Source organism: Rhipicephalus microplus, chromosome X (genome assembly GCF_043290135.1).
Source record: "Rhipicephalus microplus isolate Deutch F79 chromosome X, USDA_Rmic, whole genome shotgun sequence".
NCBI lineage: Eukaryota > Metazoa > Arthropoda > Arachnida > Ixodida > Ixodidae > Rhipicephalus > Rhipicephalus microplus.
Window position 1 is genome coordinate 418512869 of NC_134710.1, and position 21433 is coordinate 418534301.

Genomic DNA, 21433 nt, shown 5'->3' on the forward strand with positions numbered 1-21433 from the left:
AATTATTGGCCCCGTATCTGCATGTTACACCACAAATGTCGTCGAAAGACGATGTTCTTGCGTTTGGAGAGAGTGAACAAAACCTTTTTTTGATGTTCTGCGCAAGAAAATTGGTGAATGGTATTCTGGAGGCGCTGTGTTACAGTGCCTTTAGCATGCAGCGGAGGTGAACAAGCGCATCAAGTAATGTCACACGTGGACATGAGCGCTATCTGACAGATATCCAGTAAAATTGGGCGAGCGCCATGCGCACCCCCCTCTGAGGTGATAAGGTGTAGAACGCAAGGCGATGGGTAGGTGCCACCATAGTGTCATCTTAGCAAAGCGTTGGAAATACTTGCCGTTTCCTGAAAGCATTGCGTGGCCAGCGCAGCGTTATAAAGGCCACGATCCTTAAAATTACCTCTGTATGCCTTTTCTGGTAAAATTTACACATACATAATATTGACGTGTTTTTATAGCTCCTCAGATATGTAGATATGTACAATAATTGCTTTTTATTTGACAATGCCACAAGTACGAACGCTGAACCTTGAGCAATATTTGTGGGCACTGCGGATGGGATCGGCCCTTCGGAGTATTATTTGGTCACTTGAATGCCGTTTAGGGACTGTTAAGAGTGGACAAACAGACAAAAGTACAGACGTGTAGACAGATAAAAAAAACGATTTGCGTCGAAGGTCTACAGGAAAGACTATCGTCTTTAAAAAAATCGCTCGCATGCGTCTTATTTTCTTGGTATTCCTGCTGCTTCTCGGAAAATCATGTAGCCAACTTCGCCTTTTTTCTCCACTGAAGCTGAGGTTAGCAGGAAAGTTCTACCTTTCGAGACTGCTTTGGAGCAGTTTGGTGCAATTTTCGAGACTTTAATTCTTTTGGAGCAGATTGGCACGAACGAAAAACAGGATAATGTATCAAAAATGCGCAATATTGACAGGTGCCTTACCCTTGAAAATCTCAGGAAACTCAGGCTTGTTCTCACAGCTATCAAACTACCCGTCACCCCCCCCCCCCCACACACACACACATACAGAAATTGTGACGTTACCGGTTTTTTCAGGGGAGATTTCCTACTTGTCTTCTCTTCAAAACCGGGTCAGAACTCCTCATTGTACCAGAGCTGGTTGCGTGGTAGTGGTTCGGTAAAGAAAGGAAGACGTTTATTTCTGTGGTTTTTAAGGGAGCAAGACACAGCGTCTTGAAGGGGAACGGAGGAAGGAGAATAAATAATAAGAAAGTAGAAGGTAGGGTTAGAGGCAGTCAGCAGAGCTCGCAGGTGGCAACACATGGTCGAAGGGGCAACTGCCACAGCATCAACAGCAGCCAGTAGTAGTCAAGAGTCCTGTGGAGCGTCTCGATGTTAGTGAAGCACATATGCCCCCGCGGCATGGCTCTTAGTGTAGCTGGGTGGTTCCGGACTATCCTCTGAGCGCTGCCAGACACACAGCGCACACCGAATGACCCGAGGAAGTGCGTCGCCAACCACGTGCAGTGCACCAAGCAAGGAAGCGATGAGGGCATCCCGCGGGTCCAGTGCGGGTTCAGTGGGCGGGGCAGGGGGTGGTCTCAATATAAAGTGGCTCACCGGTGGCTGAATGGATCGGCGCGGCACCGGTGTCGGGCGCTGCAGGCAGGATCCTTGGTGGGGCTTTCCGGAAGGTTTGCCCTGACCGCAGCATCTTAGGAGTGAACCCCTTGGTACTCCTCGCAAACTGCGGCCCTGACTGCCCTTTTCGAGAGCAGCGTTGGTGCTATGGCCAGCAGCATGGCCACTCTCCGCTCCTCCTGCCAGCGAGGACAGGTCAGCGTGTCAGCAGGATGCCCCCTTCCGCAGTTCACTGAGCGGGGACGGCTTGTAAAGGCGGCCGGGTGTTGATGGGCGCATTTGATGCAGGCGCCGGCACGCAGGCATCTCTGCGATACGATTCCAAAGCGACCGCATTGCCGGCACTGCAGCGGACATGGCCTGGCGTGCCGCACCCGCAGCTGCAGATCGCTGAGGGTGGTCCGGTCCGGTGGTTAGCTGCAGGCGAACCGCGACCGCACCGTCTTACCTTCTTTGCTTGCAGCCAGAATCGGAACAGTCGATGCCAGACCCGTGGTCAGTTCCGAGTCGGTGAGGTCGCTGTCCAGGCCGTGGAGGAAGCCGACGCTGCTGCGACGATCAGCAGGCTCCCTGGCAGTGATGGCGACGCTGCTGAGCTCCTTGATGGTCAGGAGCTCGGACAAGTACGCCGGCACCACCGCGTCTGCTGCCACGATGTTTCGACGGTGATTAACGCGCACCGCCGACGCGAGCGCCGCCGCGAGTCTCAAGCCACGGGCGGGCCAGGCTAAGGCCCCTCGATCTTGGTAAAGTAACGACACTCTCATTCACGCACGCGCTTTCTCCTCAAGTCTTCTCACCCGCTCGCCTTACGCGCCATTTTTCGGCGATGCTCCCGTAGGCACACCACAGAATTCAATGGAGGCGGATTATTTGCGGCAGCTTGCGCGCCGCAGTAGTGCTGAATTTTTTTAATGATAATAATAAAATTACCCATGAGGCAATCGTTTGATAAAGGATTAGCTTCTTCCAAAGACATTTCGTATATTGATGACAACTACACTTTGAAGCAACACACGGATAGCAAAGAAAAAAATCACAGCAGATCCACGAGGTTACAGATGACGAGTGGGGGGAAGCGTGCGGATGGAGAGACGCACAGACGGACGGACAGAAGGACACATTGACACACGGATGGATGCACACATAGACGCACAGAAGCATGCACGGACTGACGGACGCTTTGTCCAACTCATCATCATTAGCTCCGTGGATATGCCGTGACAACGTTTTTATTGGCATCCAATGCTTTCCAACTGGCTACTATCATGGCTACGAGGACATGGCACATATGACCCATGGCGTAAGAATCTTCGCCGCTAAAGAACACGTATGTTCATGAGCAGCCTGAAACAATATTTCAAATGCAGCATTTGGTGATGCTTTGGTACGAGCAATAAAAAGGCGCCTTACCTCGCCAGGTACGCGGTTCTTTGTCGAAACGAAGTTTTTTCAGACGATGTTGTGCAGCCACTGCTGTTTGTGCAAGCCATTACGCTTACCATGGGGTATCGTAAAAAGTGCGTAACCATTTTCACTGTGGTTGTTGTAGTCATAGGTGCAACAACACAGCTTGGCACCCGCACAAGGCACTGAAATCAAAGCGCGCGCTACGTTTGTGGCGCAGAGCGTGGGCGAAAAGTGGCGCGAGCGAAAAAGAAAAACACAACCAAAGCGTAGGGCCCACGAATCTCCAAGGGCAACTGTGAAGAATACCATTCATCATGCAAAAGTGTCGAAGACCGGGAAGACGTGAAGGGGGTGAGAAGGGAGAGAGGAGGTCAAGCGCGCGGTGGCGAGTACAGTGGATGGCGATACTTTCCCAAGATCAAAAGGCTTTAGGCTAAACTGCACCTGAGCGCTTCCTTCTTACGGCCTTCGCAATGGGTGTAGTACATGGCTCTCGCCACTCCTTCGAGAGGGGCTCTGCGACCCGGCCATCTCTAGGGAGCCTACATACGCCGCGCCTTCGTTGTTTAGGGTGGCGACAACAGAGTCCAAGGTTGCCTAACGGTGGCTGCGGCGGCCGCCAAACTTGACGGGCCACCATATTGGTCCCCTGGTGCCCGCCCGACCCAGGGAGCCGGCATGCGCCGCGCCTCCGTAGGCGCGAAACAGACTATCTCTAGAACGACCTGCTTCGAAACGATCGTACGTGATTAGCGGTTATCGCCAAGAAGCTTTCCAAAAACTTCCTGCTGCTAGGAACAGTTGAGATCGCGGGATTATTCGTTTATTGCAGCACTCACGTCCTTGGTAAAAGCTTGCCAGTGTCTCCTTTGGAGGCACTAGCTGCACGTAGAAGCACGTAGAAGCGCGAAAATGGCCGGGGATTTTATGTCGCCTTGCTTCGCCGTCGTTCTTAACCCGGAAAGGTTCTGTGTTAAGGTAATTGCACGATGACGCCCAATTAGAGATACGGTAATTTCACTTTCAGTTTTGGTTTTTGCCTTTTATATCATTTTAATTGTTTTGGCACAATTACCATTTTATTTATTATGCACTATTATTCAATTACGCATTTTTGTGCAGATACAAGGCACTACAAGTTATTAGGTTACCCCGCAAATGCTTTAGCATAGAAAATATCGGTGTGGTAGTAAAGTTTCTGATACAAGAAAAATGACCCTCACAGAATAAACCACTGTTGCCCATAGAACTTCCCCAGCCTATGCTTGAATCGTTCTGCTCGTACTAGGCACGTGCCCAATGTGTAATTTAACATGTTTACACACACTAACAAGAATATTGTTGAGGTGGCAACACAAAATATTACATCTATGGCTGAACATCCAAGTCATCATGCCTTGTAGCGTACTTTATTACACGCATAAAGCAAGACAAAATTCACGTAAAATTATTTTATTACATTGCTTGCGTGACATGCAGATGCCCCCTTCTTGAACAACAGGCGTACATGAGAAATACAACAAACACACAAAGTAAATGTGTCCGAGCTAATAAAGGCATCGAATTTCAGGAAGCACTTTATGTAGCAGACTAATGCATGTAAAAGTGATATCACTCATTTGTGACTTTTTTTCTATGAAGCTGTTGAAAAAAAACTGAACACACAGGCAACGAGCAAGATTAAAGCCCAGATGGGCTACACAAGTGGACAATGCTGATGAGACCAACGCAGAGATAACTAATGAAAGAGAAAGCAAGTAGAGAAGAATACGGCTTGCCACACTGATGACAGTGAGAAGAAAGCATTTTACACAACAGCTGCATAAATAGTACTTTGAGCACAGATACCTACATGAACCAAAATATTGTGGAGATAAATCGATAAGAAAAAACCCCGAGCCCCACTGGGTTAATTTAAATTACCCCGCTGAAAATTACATGACATTAGTCGAGAATAAAAACACGTCGTGAGCAACTGACACAATGGAGAGCAACGTCTCAAGAGAAAGGTGCAATGTGAATAAAGGCACACCAGGGTTCCTGGTTTTGAATGCTTTTTTCGGGCTGGTATTGAGGAACAGCAAAAGAAAATGTTAGCATTAAAATATTTCACAGCTATTTTGAAGACACTATAAAGTAAATTATACAAATAAGCATCAATTTTCCTTTATCATCATTGTACGGCAATGAAGTTGCATAGAGTCCTTAACAAAGGCAGTCCTAAATTATGATTGAACGTACCACCCAGGTCGTTCAAGTGTCCTCACATAAAAAAATGATCGCAGCTGCGTACGCTCTACGGTTCTAGCTGGCTGCTAAACTACTCCAAGTTTGCCGCAGCACAGGTTTTGCTTGCTGCCCCATTTACTCTGTGTTTATGCTGCTGCCTGAGATACAACTTTAGTCTTGTTCGGACATATTTCTCGAGAAGCAGCTTCTCTACAGTAGGCTTGTGCAAACTGCAACATCCTAAGTGCATTTTTAGACTTCTGCAGGGCACTTAGAATGCTTGAAAATGGTTTTTTCACCTTCATGACTTCACCCATTTCTGCAAAAGTTTTGAAGTTTTCTTCACAATCCATCAAAATTGTCATTACAGACGTGCTCGGCTGGATGAGATTTCCGGCATTTTTTACGTATTCCTTCAACTGGATGAGGCTGCTGTATTTCCCAGGAGCACTGTCAGTCAGTACTGCTTTACAGCTTTTGCAGTTGTCTATAAACTTTAAGACAGACCTCAGAAGGAAACCACCGATGTACGCTACGATGTCGCACTCTGCTTCCGCCAGGCCAATCACAAACAAGTTCTCTAACTCCTCAGCCTGCTGAATGGGGTCGCGATCTAGCTTTTATAAGCTTGGGTCAAGCAAGTCAGCCAGATGATTGCTGTCGTCGATGTTGTAGCTCGAAGTCTTAGGGGTGTGTACAAACTGGCTCACACAAATGGCCTTCAGTGCCCATTTGACATCATACGCACTTGGAACTGGCTTCTTCAATCTCACAACTGAAAAAATGTTTTCTAGGCAATCTTGTATCAGCCTAGCAGTGAGGAGGTACTAGTACCCATGCCTCGCCAGGAGCTCCTCTGACAGGCGCAGCACAACAGTCGTTGACACCAAAAGACCGGCCTGCGATGGCTTCCAGTGTGCAGTTGCTCCCATGTTCATCCGAGTGAACGTAGCACATGCCAGCTGGAATGTCCCAACTGCTTCTTGGTGCTTTGCGCGGTCAAAATGACTTAAAGCAACGATGGGGTGTCGTGATGACATCAAAGTGTACCACTTAGTGACAAGGTCCAAAAACCAGGCAGTTGCTTCATCTTCCGGCTTCAAGATTTTGAGCTTGATTTGGTAGCGAATGGCAGGAGGTGCCTCACGGAACAACTGCACGGTGATGTTTACTTTCATTTTTGCGAAATGCCCATCACTGACATGAATGTCCGACAGCTTGTTAGTGATTTTGAGGTCATTTTTTATCATAATGGAGAACAGCCTCAACATGTTCAAGGCTAACAGTTTTTCCTGGGATGCAATGCTCCTCTGTCGTCTCCTTCCCCAGAGTAAAACTTCCTGAGCGGAGAAGCTGCCCACGTATGTTTTTCAAAACGTAAGCAGGATCATCCATGAAATACAGCTCCCTACCATCCAAGTGAGGGTGTGGTATAGAGCAGACAGTTTCCGAGTGCCTGTGGCTTGAAAACTCCAGCAGCTGCCACACTTTCCTGTTGGCACTTCCCATGTCACTTGTTACAACAAGAACTCTCAAGGACACCTCAAAAAAAGCGCAATAAATGAAATATAAGCTCCTTTAAAAGGCTTCCGTCAGTAGAACGACCAGTGAAGTGGTAAGCGATGACCTGTTTCCACCTCGTGTTAAGACCTCCAATCATAAACACGAGAGCATGGTTGGCAACGTTGTCAGTTAACTCTGGAAGTGTCGTACCCCCAAAGAGGCAATCCAGAGAGCGGTCATGTTCAAACCCTTGACTAATTTCTATCTCATTCATGAAGAGGACGCAATCTTTCACAATGTCCTCCATTGTTTCTGCCTTGCGCTTCAGAACACCCAGCACTTCAGTAAATACACCAGGAAGAAAGCGAATGTTTTGCATTCTTCTAATCAATGTCCAGTTAGATGACAGTGGGTACGACAGAGACCTGAGCAATTCGTAGCCTGTTGTACCACATGCGTGCTTTATTTGGAGGGCTACGCGTATAGTCTGAACTGACCACTTGTGAACTCTGCGTTTTGTTGTTAGAGCCTTCGTTTGATCTGCAGCAAGAAATGTCGATGATCTCAATGCGTTCAGTTCTTGCTGAACTAACCTTTGTTTCTTGTTTAGACTACGTATTTTTGATCTCGTCTGCTCATGCAGTTTTACCAAGTTTTTAAACCTTCTGCTTAAGTCGGCGTTTTTTTTTCGGAGCTCGGAATTTTCCCGATGCAACATCGACAATGTGGGAGTTGTGCTGCCTCCAAACATAAATGCAGCTGGCATGGTTGACTGCTCTTGTGCAGGAGTGAGACCTGCATCATTTGCTACGGTGTTGGGAGGGAGCTGTTTCAGAATGGCTACGGATGCACCTGGAGTAGCGTTTGTGTCGCTTGCTAGATTGTTGGCAGAGAGGTGGGGTGGAGAAGCGGCTACTCTCTCATGATGACACCGAAACTCACCTGCACTGTCTGCGTCATTGGCTGGAGGAACAAATGGCAGGGGCACACACACGGATGTACACTCGCACCTACACTCAGCAGCACTGTCCGCATCACTTTCTAGATTGTTTGTAGGCGGTAGAGGAAATGACACGGCTCCCAATGCGTGAGCAAGCCTGAACTCAGGATCACTGGTACTGAAGCTTGCTGCCTTGTTGGTGGGCAAACGTGACAGCAAGTGGGCTTCTGGAGGATCACCCCTCGCGAATTCAGCAGTGTCATTAGGAAGAGCATCTGGCTGTAAAACGGCTGCTGAAACATGAGCACTCAACTGAACACTGTTCTCAAAACTTGTTATGTCGCAAGGATCCATAGGCTGCTGTGGGATGTCTTCAGATGGGCAAACACGTTTGGTGTTAAAAGAATTCGCAGGTTTCGTGGCAGAAGTGCGCTTCTTCGAGAACTTCCGGTGTTTTGGAGCAGCTGGAAAAAATTAAACATACGAACATTACTACAATAACATGCTTGCCTATGCAATCTCACTCAGCAAACAGTTCCAATACTCATTTTCGCTTTGCAGACTAAAAATTACAAGCAAAATGTTATCATGCACTTTCTTGCATGGTCTGCACCACACAAAGCATATTACTGTTTCTTATAGATGTTCCGAGAAGAAAATAAGAGCGAAACGCCACAGTGCAATTGAGGCATTGCATTCAGATGAGTGTGTCTTTTCTCTGAATGACCCAAACTAGATTCACAAATTCAAAGGAAAATTAAACTTGTGTCCATACTATGGCTTGATATAACAAGTTCAGATATGTTCTTACCACGATAGGGAAAGAGAGTTGGGACAGCATCCGGCCTCAGCTTTTTCAGTCCATCTTGTCGGTGCTGCACAAAAATTGAATCTTTAAAATGTGCCTACAATAAAAAAGTCAATCTTAACAATATTTGAAAACCACATAATGCATTTGAATTACTCGCTAGCGAGGCATAATGCCCGCTTTCGCACGTTTTTTATCTTTTGGAATGGAAATTGATTATGCCCTCTAATTGCAGTATGGCAATTTTTATGGGGCGGCTCGCCACAGAAATCTTGGCAGAATTAAGTTACCCCTCGTACGCAGTTTGGCAGTGTTGCAAGAAAGAATCAATCATATATTCCACCCCCGCGCGGAATATCAGCACAAGCAACGCAGGGAACAATTGCCCGTCTGCGGTAGGGGGGATTTTACAACACCTACGAGGAGAGTCTACGGTAGAGGGGGAAATCGCCAGCCAATTTTTTTGGCAACCCGATGAATATCCAGCCCACAGCAGCTTCTAAATCGATTGCCGAACTATGAATTGCCGCGCGTTCGAAGATTTGGCAGTCACTTATTGACCGCTTTTGTCACTTGGTCTCGACCAATTTTTGTCACAGTGACGAGAATCGCGTGTTTTTTGTTTTTTGTTTTTTAGCAAGCGTGAACGGTCCGGGCCTTTCGGGGATGTTTTATAACCAGGCTTAGTTTTGAACATTCACGTTCCATGCATGCGTAATCCGGCATAATCGAACCACGCAAAGCATCCACTTGCGCGCACGCTGCATTCGCACGCTAAATTGCCGCTCGGCTATGCGCAGCCGTCGCTGGAAGCCATCAAAACAGGCCATGGCCTCCACTACCGACGCGCAACGGCGACGGAGGAAAGGTTGAGGACACGACGACGCTCGCTGAAAGCGTTGCAGGTGCATAGCACTTACATAATAGAATATAGCTGCAAGTACGCGTGCGAAAAACATAAAGTGAGGTGCAATACTCACAGCGCAAACACGAGAAGCAGCAGTGAGCTCCCAGTGGTCCCTTTTCTCGTACGAGCCAGCGCTTTCTTCGGTTCGGGCTGGCCGGGAAGCGGAACATCCGTATGCCTTTTCTGCAATGGTTCGTACATTGCGGAACGCAACAGCCGGGCATTTTCGGTGCTCATACAACTCCCAACACGTTCACCGAGCTGGCATGGTTACGAAAAGCTTCCCGTGGTCAACAAAAGTCACGGCGAGTTACAGGCGGCACGCACGCAGACACGCGCACACGGCGGCAGTAAACCGACTGGGGCACAAGATGGCGCCGTGTCTGCCCCGTTACTATGGCAACGTGTGCTGGCTACGCTGCCCGACGGCGGGAGGCGGCACGAGCTGTGTCAAAGAGTGGCACCACCCTAAACGACGAAGGCGCGGCGCGGCGTATGTAGGCTCCCTAGCCATCTCCCGCTGCCCCGTGCAGTGCGATCGCCGGCAGCACATGAGTTGGGGCGTCTTCTCCACTCACCACGCGTTGAAAAACGAGTTGCTTAATCATTGAAGTCACACTAATGGTTTATGACATCGCTCATACCTGATGATGCTGGGCTTGAACCTATACACCTATGAAGAGTGCACTTTGCGGGCTGTGTCACAAGCCCCGAAGTGCGCGCATGATCGCAGCCTGTTTGTGACAAAAAGTGGCATACCACACACCCCTTACAATATCGTCAGGGTACGCTGAATGTTTTTTTTCGTCACATTGTAATTGATGCAAAAAAACACAGCCATTTTTGTCCTTTCTGTGCATCTGCTGCAATTTTCTTAACGCATGCGTGGTGGTTGATTTCGCGATAATATTGGGAGGCATTATTTTCTTCCTTCAGCAATCGCTGAACATTCTCGCACTTTGAACGATGGTGCGACTATTGGGAGCGCAATTGGCGGAATCGTCCTATCATTGTCTGGTGTCGACCCACCCGATGAGCGTCGCTGTTTAATGCTTGGGTTAAAGCACTTGCTGCTTCTTCGGAAAAAGCGTCGTGTGAAGTTGCGACATCCAGATCTTTTTCGTTGGTGTCCGCCTTTCGCTTCCTTGATGTTTGACGTAAGGGCCAAACTGATGAAGCAGGACCTTTCCGAGGCTTTTATGCACTTGGACTCACGCAGGAAGATAGAGTTCTCGAAAAGAGAAGGCGCGCGCGCAGTTAGAAGTAAATTTTCTGATGCGGAACGCAGGCACATAGTCATCATCGGGCAAGTGTGCTGTATACGACTGTCCATGCGGACTTGTCGTTGCTGATGAGGTTGTTTCTCGCAATATTCTTTTGCCTCTTGCCGCACAGCTCAGTATTGTTTGGGAATTAGTGAGAAGGAACACCGGGTGTTTTCTCTGAATATGACTTGTACTTCGGAACCACAGGGATCTATCGGCCGTGACGGATCACTGTCGCCATGACTTGTCGGCCGTGACTTGTCGACGCGGAGGCCTTTCAGCGCGTTAGATGGTCATTTAGAACTGGCGTCTATTTTGCACGTGAATGTCGGTCAGATTGACGTCGTTCACCGAAACGCTCGTGAAGTTCTCCATGCCAGTTGGAAGCACGTTGCTGATCGAAACCAGCTCGAGGATTAGGTGGTACGTTAGAATTTTAACTCGCATGTGAGGGTCCACTTTGCTCATGGCACGGATGATAAAGTGGTTGATTGAAGAAAAGAGGAACTCTTTTTTACAGCCTTTGCAGATGAGTAATTGTTTATTTATTTAAACAGAAAAAAATTTTGGCGCGAAAAGGTAGAAAATTGAGAGAGGAATGCGCAATAACTGTTTCAGGGAGGACACCCAACAAAAAAAAACACTCGAGGGGGATGGGGATAAAAGAGACAGAGAGAGGAGAACATGGTCGGAATAAATAAAAGAGAAGTGAAAAGGAAAAGGTTCTGACCCGTGAAAAGTATGAGCGCTAGTTAAGCGTGGTGAGTAGCTTGTAAAAGTCGTGCTAATTTGCAATTTTCAGCTACTCTGGCGCCGGCATACGGCAACCGGCGAAAACTGTGATAGGGCGATAGAATGAAAACTTGCCTGGCGACAACGTGCCAGCCGTGCTTCGTCGTTTTGTCGGACAACTTCTTGCGCATGCGGGAAAAGGAGTACGATAAATGTTGTTGATGCAAGGTTATGGAACCTTTCAGCTTCAATAATGGGCAAATAATACAAGATTAACTGTGTGTGCTGCAGGCTGCAATGGTCAAACCGCACCGTGAAAGGCGTCATAAGCGTGTTTGAGTTTCTTTTCGGCTGGCGACCAGTAAAGCTATGGACTATCGCACTGCACATCTTGAATTTTGTCAGAATAACAATGAGGCCACTTCTGGGACGCAACAAAACTGCTTCGATTTTCTTAACTAAAACCACGATACGATGAGTGATGAGACGGTGTAGTAAGGACTACGGGAGTCATTTTGGCCACTTAGGAAGTGCTCTTAAAGTTTAGTACCTGTTTGTTCTTTCGAATTTGGCCCTATCAAAATTCATCAACGAAGCCGACAATCTAGCCCATGCCACCAAAGTTAGCAACACTGCCCTAGGCGTGCTGTGCTATACCATGGTGCCTAATCTTGCGGCAACTGGCAAGTGCCTTTTTTTTTCTTTTGAGTTGGAGTGGGGAGGAGAGTTACAACAACATGCTAAATACAACTATGCTTTCGCGAGTGAAACACACGTAACAGCTCACCGCAACTGGCACATGCGAGCAGCATGAGTCGGTTGCGCAGCAGGTTGCCCCGGCACCGCCGCGGTTTTTACCAACGTGATTGTCATCACGTCAATTTCATCAACGTGATTGCCATTTCTAGTCTTATGCCTGCTTCGAGATACGCAAGCAGTTTTCTCCACAAAAATGGTATGAAGATTGCAGCAAAGAATCCGGTTTGGCGAGATTGCCTACAGTGCCGCATGTTTGCCCGCAAAATGTCCAAGCATCGTGGTTCCCAAGCTCGCTCGAAGCTTGTAAGTCGGCACTGTTTTGAATAAGTCACATACTGGAGCACAAGTTTGTTGGATTAAGCATTAGTTTGCTAATAAAACTACTGTAACCCATCTTTGCTGGCATGAAACCGGCACCCTCGGTGAAGTTGATCATAGTTGTAAAGATACAATCGGTAGCAAAAGCGGCCCTATTTCACTTGTCTCTCGTGTTGTTCACCATGGATGATATTCGGCCGCGAAATCGGCGGACTGAGTGGATAACAAAAATCTGCCAAGTTTGACTCACACTGGATGCCTAATCCGGCAATGCAATGTGACGCAACGTCACCGAAACGGCTGCTGCACGAGCGCGTTGGACGTCGAATCCGGTAAAAGATCACTCCACGTGTCCCACACTTTATGCACTCTAGCATGAGCTGCAGATGGCAATTTAAATGCCACGGAAAGTTATCCCAGCCAAAAGCAGCGGCAACCACGCAGTGAGAACGCCTGTGACGAAGGCACCACGCATGCAGGGGATCACCGCATCGACAGCCATATTGGTTTTCTTGTGGCGCCCCCTATAATCCCTGAAAGTTGCGAGTTGGTTCGATCGACCATAGCGGAAGCATGGTTGAGTTTAGCTCTTTTAGGGAGAGGGGAAGGGAACGCAGAAAGAAAATGTAGAGAACGTGGCGTGCACAGCTCTCCTTCAGGGTACAGGTAGATGAGAGTGAAGGTCCGTCAGCCCCACTCCCTCTTCACAAAAGCTCCTGCCTATTATGTCATTGTAAAGTGCAGAGTATGCACTCCCCCTTCAAAGGGCAAGAACTACACCCCCAACGTTCGCGTGCCGAAGGCAGGGGGTGCTTTTATATAGGTGAACAGCCGAAAAGAGTGCCGTACAATGCTCCATGCGTGTGTGCGTCCGTTTGCAAACGCGTGCTCGCCCAGCCGCGTCACGTCAAGCGAGGAACCAATAACGCGCGAGCGCTACTGTTGGAGGTGCTGGAACGCTCATCACTCTGTTTTTGCTCTCGCGTGCGATTCGGCGCCAGCATTTCAAAATACAGGCATACTGCGTGAAGTGCTAACCTCTGGCGCAGTGTCTAGTCGCGCCTGTGGAGGAAAAGGGCGCGCAACTACTAGCACGCGTTAACCGTGTTGACGCCCACGCGCCCAAGGCCGTTCCACAGTGTTGCTTGATCTTCTGGCTTGAAAATGTCCTAGTTCAGCACAGAACAGCGTGTTTTGAACTGGAATAGGTTCATACGACGCCGAAAATATATTAGCGCGTTAAAATGTTGGTAGTGCTTCATCCGGCCGCCACAGTTCTCACTATTTTAGAAATAATTGACATCGCAGTGAGCAAAGCAACTACAGCGGTATGCCCCAGAAATCAACATCGGTGCGTGTGCCACTCCCGCGCATGAAAACTCGCGTCTAGGATACTGTACGTCTATCATAGGCGTGTGCAGGGTTCTCCTTAAGGGGGCGGGTGCGAAAATTCGTCGCAGTGCCCCATCTCCCTTCCAACTATGTCAATGTAGTGGCTGACTTAGCGCCCCCTCCCCATTATGGTACTATATGGGGCAGACATTGCACCCCTCTCCTCTCTTCGGTGAATGAGGCGGCGGCTGCCTTCCAAATCAAGTTTATAAGCCACCGGGTTTCTATACCTGCACCACCAAATTTATTAATAATATTGTGAATGTGCTGGAACCCTCAGTACATTTACACTTCACATTTTATAGCACTTAACTTGATAATCACGCCTGAAACGTGATGATTTGAAGATTTAGTCATAAGACTACATTTGAGTCCAGTTTAGCAGACCTTCGGCTGATGTGTGTGTTAGAAATATCTTCTAATGCAACAAAGCACACCTGGTTCTTATTGATACAACATATATTGGTCATAAGATGGGAACAAAATACTGTGTAGAATGCATTATGGGCATTTTCTATATTGGAAATGTGCTCTAATGCAACCAACTCTGCCTGGCATTTCATGATGTGACAGATATCGGTCATAACATTGCAAGTGAACTCTGTATGGAAAGCTTTTGAATGTTGTCTAATGCAACAACCCATCTCTAATGCAACAACCCACGCCCTAATCTTCGTGATGTTACGGATTTATTTCTCAAGACTGTAATTGTGCCCAGTGTGGAGGATTTTGAATGATAAGTGCTTAGTAAATTTTCTCTCATCATAAGTCTGCAACTGATCCTGTATGGAAGACTCCTGAACATTGTCTTAAGTTGAAGTATTCTTTAAAGTGAGAAACCGCACCTAACAGTTCATGAAGTCACAGATATCGGTCATAATGTTGAAACTGAACACTGTATGGAAGACTTCTGGACGTTGTCTTTAGTGAAGTATTCTCTAAAGTGACAAACCACACCCAACTGTTCATGAAGTCACAAATATTGGTCATAATATTGCAACTGAACATTGTATGGAAGACTTCTGGATGTTGTCTGTAGTTAAAGTATTCTTTAAAGCAACAAACCACACCCAACTGCTCATAAAGTTATAGATATCGGTCATAATATTGGAACTGAACCCTGTAGACAAACTTCTGAATGTTGTCTTTAATGAAAGTAATCTCTAAAGTGACAAACTCTACATAGTTGTTCATCAAGTCAAAGATATCGGTCATAATATTGGAACAGAACCCTCTATCAGGGACTTCTGAAGGTTGTCTTTAGTCGAACTATTCTCTAAAGCGACAAACCGCACCCAACAGTTCATGAAGTCACAGAGATTGGTCATACTGTTGGAACTGAACCCTGTACCAAAGACTTTTGGATGTTGTCTGTATTTAAAGTATTCTCTAAAGCGAAAAACCACAAAAAACTAATCATGAAGCCACAGATATATGTCTTATTATTGGAACTGAACCCTGTATGAAGTACTTCTGGACCTTCTCTTTTGTCGAAGCATCCTCTTAAGCGACAAATCACACCCAACTGTTCACGAAGTCATAGATATCAGTCATAATATTGGAACTGAACCCTGTATGGAAATTTTGTGGGCATTGTTTTTAATCAAAATATTCTCTAAAGCGACAAACCGCACCTCAATGTTCATGAAGTCAAAGATATTGGTCATAATATTGAAACTGAACCCTGTATGGCAGATTTCTGAACGTTGTCTTTAGTCAAAGTATTTTCTAATGCGACAAACCGCCCCCAACAGTTCATGAAGTCACAGATATCGGACATAGTATTGGAACTGAACCCTGTATGGAAGACTTCTGAATGTTGTCTGTAGTTAAAGTATTCTCTAAAGCGACAAGCCGCACCGAACTCTTCATGAAGTCTCAGATATCGGTCATAATACTGGAACTGAACCCTGTATGGAAGGCTTTCGAACATTGTCTGCAGCCAAAATGTTCTCCAATGCAATAAAACACACCATACACCTTATGATGCACTAAATATCAGTGATAAGATTGGAACCGAGAACAGTGTAGAGCGCTTTCGGATGGTATATCTATTTTTTTCCAAATATGCCAGCCCAATGCGAGGCTACTGCAGTAGTGATGTACCTAACTACAAAATTAAGGAATTTTAACAGTAATATCACAATAAGTGTGCTAACATAAACAAATATCACTACCCCCTGATCGCATCCCGGTAAAAAGTGTGAGAAATAGAACACTATTATGATACAAGTGCCTCCAAAATGTCAGACACACTGGTATCACGAACCAAACCAAGTATATCATTCTAGTGTTTTTAAGCTTTATTTGAAGGTGTTAGAGAGCACTAAAATCACTCTAAACTGGACTGTGATATCTGATGAGTGCTGTCTTGAAGAATTTTGCAATTTTTTGGTAGTTTAAATATTCTTTACATCTACAAAACGCATCGGAAGCTTCTTGATGAGACAGATATTTGTTATAAGATTGCAGCCAAGCACTCCGTGGAAGGCTTTCACATGTCATCAGTAGTCTAAATACCCTGTAATACAATGAAGCGTGCCCAAAATTTTGATACGACAGATATCGGTCATAGGGTTGCGCCAGAGCACTGTATAGAAGTTTTTAGTAAGTTTCCAACAAAGCTAAGCGGAATATTTTGATACTTTGAATATGCTTAAGGTAATGTGTATAAAAAACTTAACCGAAATGAAGCAGTCTTTGCAAACACATACACAGATTCATTGTTTGAATCTATCTCATAATTCTTCAGCTCATTACAGTCTGTGGGAACAGATAAATACATGCACAGTTCTGAATGGCCTCATAGGTCACATGAGGCATTTTTTGCACTTTTTCTGAACAAAGTGCAGTACAGTACTAGTGAACCTTCATTCATTATTTGCAAATACTTGGTGACCTTCCCTTCCTACTATCGTGTCATCGTGCTGCTAATTTCAAATCAGGTGCTTCTCACAAGATTTTCAGTTATCTGTCCAGCTGTAAACAAAACGCGTGTTATATTATAATAAACTGTAAAACGACGGAGAAGCGCCATTGTATGCCTATAGCTATGAGTATTAGAATGAAATAGAAGTTCAGATTTTTTGTGTTAGAATGCTTCCAAATAACGTATGTGCTACTGAGTGTCGCAGAGAAGCAGAACAATCGAGAAGTGAATTATCAGGCAATACCAGAAGCACTTAATCATGCAACTTTCTTTTTAGATCACCACTGCAATGCCCGTTCAAGTTTATATCTTGTACGTGACTGGAAATGAGAACGCTGACAGCTGAATGTGTCAGCGTCGGTGGTACCCGACACGGAGTCACATCGCACTGCTACCAATCAGCGCACGCTTGTTATTATCTTGGTAACACACAGAAACGATTTGCACCGAAGCCAAAGAACGTTTCAGCGTCGTACAATCCGCGAACACACTTTTATAGGTACGTACGTTTTCACATCACCGAAATGTGTTGACTAGTGCGAGGTTTGTTTTCAGCGATGGTCAATACCGATGTCAAAAGCAAACACAGTGCAAATAAAAAACTCCGCGAGCACTACGCGATGTTTCGGGCATCGTATATAGAGTGTCTGTTGCAACGGAAACTACCGTCGATTTTTTTCAGCCGATGTTTCTCGCATGAGCTGGTTCATACAAACTCGACGGTAGGGCCCTACGGTGCTGCAGATGACACCGCTCTGAATATCCTCCGCGGTAAGTGAGGGCTCACGCTCAAAGCTTCGAACCTCCACAGTCTGTTTACACTCGTTTTTAGCACAGAAAATCATAGATCTAAGCGCAATATCACCGACATGCTCCAGTAGTCTGTGCGATGTTTTCGCTCGGCTGACTATCGCACTCGGGACCGGCGCAAGCACAGCCGACCGGCATTCACTGGATTTGTCGGCGTCGCTCAAACTAGGCACGAAACCGCGTCACGCTTGCAGCACTCGCAGTCGTTCGTAGTTTCGTAGTCGTTCTAGCATACGAAGCGCTGTACGCGCGGCGAAAATATCAAGCCTGGCTTGATCCCTCGCACCTCCGACGGCGACGCCGATAGGCGCATTTGACGTTTTTGACGCGTAGACACGACCATACGCGTGCCAGTGGTTGACACTTAATACGCGAACCGGCTCTGGTACTATAAGGAGTGGGGTTCCGTCCCCGCGCTGGCGACGTAAACTACGTTACCGTCATCCCGTTCTTCAAAAAACACGGATCGAAAATGGGTGTCCCCTGACAAAAACTGGTGGCGTCAAGGTGACGAGACGAGGCGTTTACTCGTGCGATAGCAGAGTGACTTACACTTCGATCTTCGAGCAACGTGTGTTCGCGGAGCGCTAGGTCCCAGAAACGACATCCGATCTGATTCCCGCACTGGCCGACTGTAAAACCGTAATGAGGAGTTTGTTTCAGCATGTGCAGAACGCTGCATATAACGGCATTTATGCACGACAATATTAAAAGACACAATTTCAGAGGGACCTTATAAGGCCCCTATCTAGGTAGCGTATCTATCTATCTAAAGTTTTCTAATGTACACTATTTATTTATTTATTCATACTATAATTCTTAACAAGCTCTTACAGGAGCGGGTTCAAAATGATACAGAATGATTATAGTTATGTGCACATCTACTGAAAAACAAGAATAATATTAATAAAAAGGGTAGTAAAACTCGGAAATTCAAAGAAGACAGAATAACTACACAGACGACTAGTGGGAACTCTGGCGCTAGTGCCTATGGGAGCTGAAACCAAGAAGGTTATACTAAATCTTTTATTATAACCTCCTTGGTTGCAATGCACGGCGCTTCAGCGAGCATGCAAATGATGGGTAGACATATTTCTTCTAATCTTCTTACTTTTGGCCTGCTTCTGGCTCCGTGTGTGTTCGTGTGGCTTGGAGGTCTTTTTTCACAAAACAAAAATCATCAATTGTTCAGTGGTTGCGCTTCATCACCTTGTACGTTTAGGTTTACCATTTCGAATAAGGTCACAAAGTTTAAAATAGTTCATCCTTTCTTTGAAAACGAAACCGAAACCAGCCATTAACAACGAAGATTAGGCAAATTCTTGTACTCTCCATCATTCCCATGGTCCCTGAGCGATCGCAGCGCCAGAGTCTTTTCTAGTTAATTTTAGTAAACTATGTCTATCTATCTATTGAGGCGCCTACAAATTTTAACTCTCTTAGCCATTACGATAATGGTATCAATACCAAAATTGGTAAGTAATATCATGACGGTAGAGCGAGCTTAACTGATTAGTCATAACATGACAATCATTAGACATGTCATGAATGTTAGGATTTACATTTCCTTGTCTCGCTGCTTTTGCGGTATTTTGGTTCACAATACTTGTTGCAAAACTGTATGGTATCACATGACTGCATGGGGAACACAAGTTAAAACACTAACGGGCAAATTATGACAAGAGTGATGTATATTATGACAACACGCTACACTCACGGTGCGCTCTCGGTCGTGTCAGTAACTTCCCATATACGAAACTTAGTATTACGGGACGTGAATGAATGACTAAGGTACATGACTGGTGAAAACACAATAACTCATAAGATGCCTGTCATGCTAGAACATGACTACATGCCACATTTACAATGCGCTCGCGGCCATTTCACTGGCTTCACATATAGCAAATTTTGTGTTACATGACGTCGATGGATGACGAAGGTATTTTATCGTTGCAAACACGATAATCAATAAATACGCGTCTTGTAAAAACATGGCAAAATACCATGATCAGGATGCACTCGAGGCCCTTTCACTCGTTTCTTAGATACAAAATTTGGTATTAGGTGACGTGAATGGATGACAAAAGTAAATTACATGTCAAAACAAGATAATCATAACATGCGGGTCATTTAAAGTATGACTACATTCTACGCTCATAGCGTGCTCCCGACTATTTTGCTAACTCCACATATACCAAATTTGTTATTAGATGACATGAATAGACGAAGAAGATAATTATGACAGGTCTAAACATGATAACCACAATACGCGTGTCATGTCAAACATGATTACATCGTACGCTCATAGCGTGCTCTTGGCCGTTTTGCTAGTTCCGCATATACAAATATGGTATTACGAGACGTGAATGAACGACAAAGAATATTGGCAAGTTCAAGAATGATAATCATGGTATGCTTACGGGTCATCTCAATCATGACAGCGCTCATAGCACGCTCGCGGCCGTTTTACTAGCTTAACATATACCAAATTTTGTCTCATGTATGTGAGCCATGGACGTGAATAAATGATGAAGGTAAATGATGCATTCAAACATGATAATCATGACGTGGTAGTCGTGTACGAAGGATTTATGTCCGCCTCTTTACGTTGTGCTGACTTGTAGGTGACGTATCAGCCTTCCTCATTCGTGCTTTGCATACCACTGATTTTCGCTGTGCGTGGGATTTTCAAAGTTTTATAGACAGAATGAACTCACCTTGTACGACTATTGACTGCGTCATCTCGTAGACCTAGCGATCACGCAGAGGCAAGACGTACTCACGCTGCTGCTGCTGGTGAAGATGACGATGATGATGATTCCACAGCAATAGCTCGTACCCACTCAGGGGGATTGGCCAAGAATCGATGACTTATTTCAGTAAGATTTTTTTTTCAATTCAATATTAAAACCACCTACCAGAGAAAAAAAGAAAGAAAAAATAAAAGACGTCCTAGGCAGAATGAAAGGAGTGCGATAATTGTTTGTGACTTGTTCAGATCGTACAATCATTCATTAACTTGAAGAGGAATCAGCGTGTATAAACAAAGCTCCTGTGTATTTTGGAATTTTCGGCAAGAATAATAATCACGCAATAAAAGCCTAATTCTTTTACTTTCATTAAGGTACTTGCAAACTGCATAGAAATTGTTCTCGTGGCTGAATCCCAGATCGGAAGCAATCACTCTCCTTCTTCTTCTTTTTCTTCACCGCTTCTTATGGGTATTACCCAATGCAGGGTGTTGGCCCCGGCAGGTGAGTTCTTATTGTTTTTTAGCGTTTATTACACTCCCGCTGCTACTTCTTCTTCTTCTTCTTCTTCTTCTTCTTTTTCACCTGTTCTTATGGCTATTACCCAATGCAGGGTACAGGGTAATAGCCATACCCTGCACAACAAGATGGGGTGCACAAGACGTTAGACAATCGATGTCTTTTTCCTACAAATCTGAATGTGCCACTGTTTTTCTAAAGAATTCGATGGTTACGTAATGAAAGTCGAAGCTAATAAAAGATAATAGGTACTGAAAGAATGGCCAAAACATCTACGTGAGCCATAGAACAACGTTATCAGAGATTGCAGAGCAGCCGACAAAATAATTGTGAGAAGCGAGGGTTAAACAGCATGACTCACATGTGATAAGCTTATGCAAGTGACGAGAATTTTAGCACGAGCGGGAAGTAATCACGAACTGTGATAACGAGAGGGCATCATAAACTTAGCCGAGTTAGGAACCACTATGATAGCAAATACTGCTTCGACATAGTCGTCGGTTGTTCGAGCGCCCATTTGTCGTACAGAATCCAAGGTATATGTAGACTGGTAGCT

The 21433-nt window shown here is 45.7% G+C and overlaps 1 protein-coding gene and 1 pseudogene across 1 annotated transcript in view; both read right to left on the reverse strand.

The window, feature by feature from the left end:
• The window catches only part of LOC119161735 (tubulin epsilon chain-like), a 41044-nt gene extending 20694 nt beyond the window's left edge, over window positions 1-20350 (reverse strand). Inside the window, exons 1-2 of the mRNA XM_037414253.2 lie at window positions 20326-20350; window positions 18161-18240 (exon numbers count right to left, since the gene is read on the reverse strand). Of these exons, the coding sequence (XP_037270150.2) occupies window positions 18161-18240; window positions 20326-20350 (105 nt within the window). The remainder of the gene's footprint in view (window positions 1-18160; window positions 18241-20325) is intronic.
• LOC142777049 (uncharacterized) lies at window positions 5337-9811 on the reverse strand (annotated as a pseudogene).
• Window positions 20351-21433: the final 1083 nt, after the last annotated feature.